Source organism: Protomyctophum bolini (genome assembly GCF_963924005.1).
Source record: "Protomyctophum bolini genome assembly, chromosome: 18".
Taxonomy (NCBI): Eukaryota; Metazoa; Chordata; class Actinopteri; order Myctophiformes; family Myctophidae; genus Protomyctophum; species Protomyctophum bolini.
The window spans coordinates 38,220,272-38,229,940 of NC_137879.1; the positions used below are offsets into that span (position 1 = coordinate 38,220,272).

Sequence of the window (9,669 nt, forward strand, 5' to 3'; positions counted from 1 at the left end):
CCTAAAGGTAAGGCTCTACAATTATGTTTCAGTCACTTTACTTCTTCATGCAGATCTCTTTTGAAAATAGCAAGATGACTGCACATGACACGTTGTAATAATAGGACAATTATACTTCCCATGGTCTTGAAATAAATAGTGCCGAGTCAGAAGGGAAATGGCAAGTGGAAGTGTTTTCGGATTATCGCTCAGTTTATATATACAGTTGATTCAGAATGTGCCGATACAGCTACAGCTTGATGTTTCACACACACAGTCAAGTCATACGCATTTATACTATGAATACAGCGTGACATATACACAGTACTTTTTTTTAAAACATAGTGCACTAGTTAAAAAAAAAAGAAAAGTGGCACACATGCATATTGGGTTTGAGAGGGACTGACGAGTCTTAATTAAAAGTAGTGGAAGTGATATTTTTTTTGGTTAAAAAAACGTTTTTTATTTTGTTGAAAGCTTATAGCACTATATCGTGATAGTAATCATTGCTATAAGACTATATAGCAAGGATTAACCCATTCTGAACAGAAACCCTGTCCGCACTCTATAGCAATGACGACTGTCAGCATGTATAGTTATTTTAAACTTGCTTTAACAAAGGAATATCACCTTCCCTACGTTTAACTTCTAAACGGCAATAGAGTATACCTATAGTACTCTATACTCTCTAGTACCTGTACCTATACAAAATAAACGTTCATTTGGGATATATACTGTACACATCACCAATCTTATTATAGCAGCATCAGTCACAGATAACATCACGTCATGACAAAAGCAGAATTCATCCAAAGTCCATTGTTCAGTTTGGACCTAATCGGGGGGAAACAAACGCAGCTGGTGTGCAAGCTCCTCTTAGGGTCCATTTGGTTCAATCTGTACACTGTCGGAGAGTTATGTACAGACTGGCCAGGGTCGAGAACTATACTGCGCTATACAGTAAATGTCAGCCCGGTTCCCCATCGGTATATGGACTGTAAGTTGAAACAAACTATTCCACTCATATCGTCTGCATCCATCACAGGATCGTGATGGACCGTCTGGTTTCTAGAAAACACCTCCTATACTGTGCTGCAGGGTTCCCACACGGTCGGTCATGCATTTTGAAATGAGGGAAGAAAAGAAAAACGTGTTTTCCAGGCCTGGACAAAAGGTTTGGAATGAATCAAATGTTTTGGATTGTTTTAGGCTATTGATTTTGTAAAATATATATATTTTTTAAATGTCCCAAAACATGTATAACATTAGGTGAAATACTGAAATATTTTTTGTCCTGCACCCGTCAACATTTTTGAGATTTGGATGTTCTCTCAAATACTGAAACACCAAAACGTTTTTTTGGTGTTTCAGTATTTCACATTTCTAAAACTGATAGTATATTAAGAGCCTCATTATTGCACCGTTTGACTGTTATATAGGCCTGGAAATGGGGTAAAATAAAAATACCATGGGAAAGGTTTTGTGAATGTCTTTGTTTTTACAAAATGTGTGGAAACCCTGTAGGTAGGTGTATGGGCTATTAGGACTGGCCAGTCCTGGATGAGAACCATTGCTTTCCTGCGTTTGAAAACAAATTTCCAAAATGGAGGAGAAAACTAAAGCAGTTCTTGGTGTGTGTGCGACCCCATCACCGTTATTTCTATTGCATAATTTCAAGGACCACCATAACTCAGAGAGTCTGTACGGTTCCATTTGGATTTGGAACACGCCTCTATAGGAATCTTTAAAGGGAACCGTTAACGAATGTGACCTGTGGGATGGAGGTTGGCTGATTTTAAGCAGCCACACCTGTGGCCCGGAGTCCAACTATAGCTGGACTCAGAGCTGCAGGGGGTGTGGCTGCGCACCTGTTGCGCGTCGAAGGAAACGGAGGCGCACAAAACAGGACAAATCAGTCATCTCCTCCAAAACATTCCCGGGGGGAAAGAGCCCACTGACTGTCCGGGCCAGAAGAGAACCACCTGCTCATCCCGTTGAAAAAGCAGGTTTCGTCTCCTCGTTGGGGCTCCTGTGTACGGCGAGCAGCATGTAGCCGCTTAATTGGACATTGTGATTTGCGATGTTGGAAACCTCGCCTGCTGTCGTCCGTCTTACAACTGAACCTGTCACATAGAGGGAGTCGTTAAGGAACCAAAAGAAATCGGTAAAATCCGAAAAGGAACCCGGCGCGATACTGGTGTCGGAGAAAGGGGGTCTCTCCACCGCGCTCTGTGACGCGTCCCATGCATTCGCTCTCTCCGCGCGCTGTTGTCACGCGTCCGCGTCGATGAGCGCCGTCTGGCTCTCCCGCCGCGTGTCCCGCTGCTGCTGCTGCCGCCGTCTCCTGCGGCGGCCCCGCAGCCGCCAGCAGAGGGCGCTGGCGGCCAGCAAGGCGATGCCGGCGGACAGCATGGCCAGGCCCAGCACGGAGATGGTGGAGCCGTGCGCGTTGAAGCCGCCGTACGCCACGGCCGTCACCACGGCGCCGGCGATCAGAACCACCACGCCGAACGGCACGGTGCAGCGGTAGCACGACGCCTCCGTGCCGCCGGTGGCCGCCGCCAGCCCGAGCCCGGCCTCGCCGATGACCGTCAGGACCGCGTCCTTTCTGTCGGAGGTGGAGGTGGCGGCGGCGGGGGGCCGGAGCGACGACGACGACGGCGGCTGCTTCATGGCGCTCTTCGTGGGCATCCTGGGGATCATGGTGGTCTTGCTGTGGTCGTCGGGAGCGGCCATCTTGCTGGCGAGGAAGAGGTGGGCCATGCTGGTGGCGGCGATGTCATGAGGTGTCGATGGGTGGCCCCACCACCCCCCGGGTCAATGTGGGCGCGGCCGGCGGCTATCTGGAACGTCCAGAGAGGGAATAGAGAGCTGTTATAGAGCGCCGCAGTCCCGCCCCCTTTCAGAAAAGCGAGTGGCCCGGGAAGTGGAAGCCCCATGCATTCTCCCATCGGCACTTTTAATATAATTTATTTAAAGACGGTTACGCCGCGGACAAAGCCAATTCGGATCGTGACGAATCATGACAATGAACACAATATTTTGGGCCAATCAAATAATTTATAAGACGAAAAATAAAACAAATAGTGTTGTCTCCTGACTTTCTTTTCTTCTTTCTAATGATTTGATCGTCCCAAAATATTGTGTTCATTGTCATGATTCGTCACGATCCGAATTGGCTTTGTCCGCGGCGTAACCGTCTTTAAATAAATTATATTAAAAGTGCCGATGGGAGAATGCATGGGGCTTCCACTTCCTGGGCCACTCGCTTTTCTGAAAGGGGGCGGGGACTGCGGCGCTCTATAGTATAGCCTATATTGACCTTTTGCAGACCATGTTGGCACATCAGAGTTTGGAAGCACTCGTTTTCAGTAAAGCCAATGTCCTGCTACCGCTTGCATTATGTGCTAATTCAAAACAGGTGGTACGCACGCAGGGGCAGTTGAGTGATATCTCTAACGAGCACTTCCAAACTCCAGCACTTGGAAAAATAATCACCTGCAAGGACACATAGCAGCTCATAACATGTCTACGGTGGATTTTTATGAAACAAACACTTAATTCAAGCTTTCCGTACAGCTGCAATGTTGGTGAGTTTGACGATGTGTAATACTAATCAGACAGGACTTTTCTGCTTGGATGAATGGGCTGTCAATGGAAAGTTGCACCTCTAGCACCTTGCTATTGACTTATATGGTAAGATGGCAGCGGTCTGCATTTGGAGAACAGACGTATAGTCTTTGTTGATTGATGTCATCGTTATAACGATTCCTTACCTAAAGTTCCTATGGGCCTATTTGTGGCATGCGTTTGCTTGCTTGACATAAATACTTTTTGAAACTCACAAAATATAGCAATTAAAAAGATTCATGGCAGATTCAAACAGTGAAAGAGAATCAAGTCTGCACACTGAGCCTCCATCTTTAAATGACTATTTTCATATTAGTTAGCCGGGCAGTGGCCTCTTGGTTATAGTGTCTGCGCTGATAGCCCTATACTCGACTCGACTCGAGTCGTATACCACCAAAGACAATAACAAATGGTACCCAATGGTACCTCCCCTGTTTGGCACTCGGCATCAAGGGCTTGCGACACGCCAGCGTCAGGTCCAGGGGGTGTATTTTGTACATGAAGCCGCCACACGCTATAAGGAAACAGGGGATAGGCTCCTGCCCCTCTGGGCCCCAGGGCTCGGGAACCCTGGGTTAACTTCCCAAGGCTACGTACTGTACTTGTACTTACAGGGCGTGTGACTTGAATCACTTTGAGACGTTAATTGGCTGACTTCCAAACCACTCCGTATAGGACTAAATGCTCCCAGGACGGCAAACATTACACGCCTAAACCGTTAGAAATACATGCCAGCAGCCGCTGCGCTCCTGCTAAAATGATTAGGACGAATACCGCATGAGGAGGAGACCTCCGGACAGACAGAGAGAGAGAGAGAGAGCCACTTCAACGCAAACACAAACTGAACGCATTGTCCTTTTATTAAAAAGGGTCAATGTCCCACAAAATTGCTTTTGTCTGTGAGACATTCTGTTCATGTTTTGTTCCGTATTCAATAAACATTTACAGAATGTATACCTGAATGATTTGAACTGTATCTCGCTGTATTGTAATCATTGCAATCATTTGAAAGTCGGCAGAGATTTCTTTTTAAGAAAAAATAATAATCACACTTGTGTGAAGTGAGAGGCGCTCTTGTAGGAGGGGCTACATCATGATGAATTTGAATACTCAAAGTATTCAAATTCAAAATTATAGCTTAAAGTAGCAGATCTACAAGCTCAAAGCGCCACGTTTTGAGCTTGCGTTTCTGTAGCCTCTCGGTTCCCAGGCTGACTCATCTGCGAAGAGAAAAGCCATGCATGGTCACAACCTAAATGGTAAATGGTGCATTTATATACATAAATATACATAGATTGTGCATTGCATTAACCCAGTCACACACACATGCATACACCGATGGCTGCATGCGGAAACCATGCAAGGCACCAACCAGCACATCAGGAGCAATTAGGGGTTCAGTGTCTTGCTCAAGGACACTTCGACACTAACTCTGGGGGAGCTACCCGGCTAACCCTAACCCTAACCCGGGTTGCATCTAGCCACTGTACCACCTGAGCCACCGCCGCCCCAACCTAAGGCAGAGACGGAATCGTCGGCGGAAGTGACGGTCCGGAACGCCCTTCAGATGTATTTCCCGCGGATCCGATATTTTCCCGACCAATCACAACACTTGTTTCATACAGATAATGTACACTGATTTGTAAAGCGTCAATGTAATTTCCTTGTCTGTCGTTAGTATGATCATTAAATTAAGACCTGAAGACTCATCCGTTGGCTTTTAAACCACTTTATCCATCGTTTTAAACTTTAGCTGTTGAAGAATATTAGATCTACAAGCTTGTAGATCATGCTATTTATTCATTTTTATCTCGGAAATGTGGCACAAATCTTTGATTTCACAGCGAACAATATCAAAGTGCAGGGGCTGCCGATCACTGGCCTGCACAAGGTTTCATGTAATGGGGATGCCTGGCTGGCAGTGGAGGAGCAGGGCAGTGTGTCCGCATGATGATTCCCTGGAGAGAGTTGACTTACTGAACTCCTCTCCTCTCCTCTCCTCTCCTCTCCTCTCCTCTCCCCTCCCCTCCCCTCCCCTCCTCTCCTCTCCTCTCCTCTCCTCTCCTCTCCCCTCCCCTCCTCTCCTCTCCTCTCCTCTCCTCTCCTCTCCTCTCCCCTCCCCTCCCCTCCCCTCCTCTCCTCTCCTCTCCTCTCTTCTCCTCATCTATCTCTTCTCTCTATCTCTTCTCTACTTTTTCTCCTCTCCTCCCCTCCCTTCCTCTCCTCTCCTCTCCTCTCCTCTCCTCTCCTCTCCTCTCCTCTCCTCTCCTCTCCTCTCAGGGGAACCTAACAGACGGACTGAAGTAACTGCTTGGAAAGACCCACCCTTAATCCCAAACCACCACCAACACGTGCTAGAGCATGCGCGCGCGCGCACACACACACACACACACACACACACACACACACACACACACACACAGATTGTTTTGCAATCATTGCAATTGCAATTTTATAAATGCCATTTTAAGCAATCTTTTTTTTAACCATGAAGTTAACATTTGGCCCTCTTAAGCACACACACACACACACACACGCACGCACACACGACGTGGTGCTGCCGTTCATGTATACTGAGGCTTGTATTAGTCAACTTTTCTGTTCATTTATAGGCTAGCCTAAGCATGGCAATACAATGTGAGAGATTATTACTAAAACACAACGTTTCTTATGCTATAAAACATCATAATGTTAGTCAGCCTAGCAGGACAACATTTTCAACAGGTGAAAAATAATTAGTCCATTGCATTTGATATGGTCAGCAATTTGCAGCTTTCTCACGTCTCAATAACAATAATAATAATGCTATGAAAATCGACAAGAATGTCGACTTGCCTTGCGTTACATATTATTAATGACATCCTAATTAAGTCAAATCATTGATCATGTCTCTCCCATATGGGTTCATTTTGAGGGTAAATTAACCCTTAGATGTCTGTAAACTCTGTTAGAGTGGATACCCTATACCCGACATGTAAAAGTTTGAGAACCATCACAGAACAAGGAAGAATCCCACTTACCAATATTAATATGCGAAGACGTGCATTGCGTTTCGTGGAGCGACTATTAGTTGTGTTTAGATCCAGAGAGGTCGAGGTATTGGAGCAGTGCGCTCCTCTGACACCGACCGACACTTCTTCTGTCAGTGTCTAGTGTCTAGTACAGACAGTACACTCTCGACATCACAATACTGGAGACGTCTCTGCACTGTGTGAGTGAATGTGTGTGGCGGGTTGCCATCCGCCGTCCCTCCGTGCTCGCTGTCTGTATAGCCTATCTTGTGTCTCGTGTCGTGTGTGCGTGCATGTGATCCATTCCGTGCGTGCGTGCCGCCGAGCGTGCGTGCGTGCGTGCGTGTGTAAGGTGATGGGGGAGTGTCTTGAAGAGCAGTGGAGAGGCACGCACCGCACACACAGCGTCGCGCGCACCGCCCGGGATTTTAATTGTATTCAATGTGTTTCTTTCTGTCTGTCTGTCTGTCTGATAGCCTTAATTTTAGCCAAAAGTACATGTAGGTGTAGGCTATACAGGTATATTATACAGTGAGTGATCATCATGGGTCTTTTATGAATTCAGGCGTGTTTGTGTAACCTCTGCAGTTCCAGGGTCTTGCACAAGATGCGTGTGTGCGCGCGTGCGTGCGTGCGTGCGTGTGTGTGGTCACTATAGTGGTCCAGGGGAGTTGTCCCATCTGAGGTTTTGTGTCCTTTCATGAGGTCGACTGAGCTCTCTCTCTCTAGCTATATATTCAGCTGCACACAGTCACGCTTTCCACTGCACGATATTATCACCCTGAGAGTGGAACGCCCGGCCAGAACTCGAACCCGCTCCGTCTCCCACATGGGAAGAGACGCTAAAAAAGCCCCAAACATCTTATCCACTAGAGTATAGGGAACTATATTAGCCTGGCTATTAATAAGCCAGACCGAATCAGCCGTTGGAAAAAAAAAGAAAAAGTGTGACTTTTTAGCCAGGCTATAGGGAACTATAGCAGGAATGGGACGATAATCGATATTGTCGTGATTCATTATCGTGATAAAGAAAACCGCTCACAATTATCGTATCGCAGAGATTTTAATTTAGCATGAAACTGTCCTCCGTCATACAGCTAGAAGTGTATGTCTCTAAATGTCTTGATGAATTGAACAATGTGGACCCTGTTGTAAACAAGTGTAATGCTTAATTGGGCCGTCCACTCACAGTTAACAGTCTCTGTATTGAGTTTGTGCTTGAAATGTACTGTAATTCTACAAACTGTTAATACATATTTCAATCAATCAATCAGCTGGGATGAATTTGCTTATGCAAATTCAGTACTTGATAAAAACGGACCTGTATAAAGAGCACAATCGGTATGGACCCTATACTGTAATTTCACTCTGCACAAATCGACCCGCCAAAAATAGCAAATCTACAAGCTCACAAGCATGTAAGTATATACATTGGCTATTTGTGGCGAACGTCTTGTTGAGCTGGTGCGTGTGTGAACCAGACCAGTCTGAAGCGAGTGGTGCAACAGCACCCCCTACTGGTACTCTAAACATCGGGACATATAGGTTAGGACACAATAGGGACATTGCTGTTCCTTGGAGCGGTTGCACCACTCAAAAAGTGCAGGTACCCCTGCTGTATATAGAACATCTGGCAATGATTATCTTCCAAACCAATAACCCCGCTGAGCGGATCAGCTTATTGTCTTTAACTGAGCTCGTTCATTTCATACGCGCAAGAAACTCAATATTATGCCTCGCGAGAAAACAGCGGAACACAAGACGTTGAAGACAAATATACAGAAACAAGTTCTCATTTCCCTACAAAAGGATAGAATCCATAAACATGACGACGTTTATTGCCCAACCACGAAGGCTTCGTATCGTGTTTATTGTATCTAGGAGGTCATCTTTTATAGGCAGTTTAAGTTTTGGAGCAGTGGTTTTCGACCCAGTGGTTCCGGCCGGGACCACCAGTGGTCCTTGAGGGGTTTCCAGGTGGTCCCCATGCAGCTAAATGATGTACTGTTAGTTGGTAATCAAATGGACCCTTTACAGATCTTCAACTCTCGAGAGTGTAAAAGTATAAATGAAACCACCGTTATGGCTCCATTTGGTTTTCATTTTATGCTCTCGGGAGTTACATTCTTGTTAAACATCTGCGTTACTTAATTTACAAGAAGTCTATACACAATCTTATTCAACGATAAAGGGTTGAAAACCGCTGTTTTAGAGGAGACTTCATGTAATGTAAACATATATTTTATATGTGAGCCTCTAGTCTATATAACGCCTAATACGTCATACTATGACAGTGCCACTCGGCAAGCAACACTACTGGTCCGGAGTATATACTAATTTATTTTCTAAAACGTTTTCAGAATACGTCAAGATAGCTGAATGCCTCGCGATGTGATACATGGTCAACTTGTACTACTGTATATTGGCTGTTTTAGCTGTTTGTTGACTCCTGAATAGCCACCAAAGAACAGTACACATACAGGTATGGCTTAAGTTAAATGGTTACGCTGTAGTCTTGTTTGTCAGCATTATGCACACATGCATCAGATCTCGCACCACCCGTCTCAGTAACAGTTTCTTCCCCCAGGCAGTCAGGCTGCTGAACAGCTGACCTTGAACTGTATTGCACTTTACTCTGCACTTTCTTATTCGTTTGTTGTGTTCTTTCTTTTGCACTATAGCTGTTTGTTTGTTTTTCTCCTGGCGTGTATATAAGGCTGAGAGTCTCTCTAGGTCGTCCTCAGACGAGCCCTCCATCGACGTTTCCAGTCATCTCGGTTCTCCATACATCCGGCCAGTTCGTTGGTACTTTGCACTCCTGCATCGCTCTTGAGTACATCCACGTATGTTAGCGCGGGGCGTCCTCGTGATCGATGCCCGTGTGTTGGTTCCCAGAGCACCAGTTTGCTGGCTGGCAGTTCTTGATGCCTTTGGCAGTGTCCTGCTAGTCTCATTCTCCTGGCTGCTATTTTCTGGCTCACCCTCGGTAGTCCCTCATACAGAGTCATGTTAGTGACATGTACAGTCTTGCTGATGTTAAGTACTGCAC

At 45.9% G+C, this 9,669-nt stretch overlaps 1 protein-coding gene across 2 annotated transcripts; it reads right to left on the bottom strand.

Moving 5' to 3' along the window:
* Positions 1 to 225: 225 nt before the first annotated feature.
* Positions 226 to 6,815, bottom strand: LOC308332697 (transmembrane protein 100-like). 2 transcript variants are annotated; one of them, XM_080788716.1, is made up of 2 exons: positions 6,630 to 6,815; positions 226 to 2,818 (listed from the first exon to the last, which is right to left on the bottom strand). In XM_080788716.1, the coding sequence occupies exon 2, from the start codon at positions 2,740 to 2,742 to the stop codon at positions 2,251 to 2,253; it is 492 nt and encodes a 163-aa protein (XP_080644842.1). In that variant the 5' UTR covers positions 2,743 to 2,818; positions 6,630 to 6,815; the 3' UTR covers positions 226 to 2,250. The 2 variants fall into 2 exon arrangements, with proteins under 2 accessions (XP_080644842.1, XP_080644841.1); XM_080788715.1 differs by having other exon boundaries at positions 226 to 2,822.
* Positions 6,816 to 9,669: the final 2,854 nt, after the last annotated feature.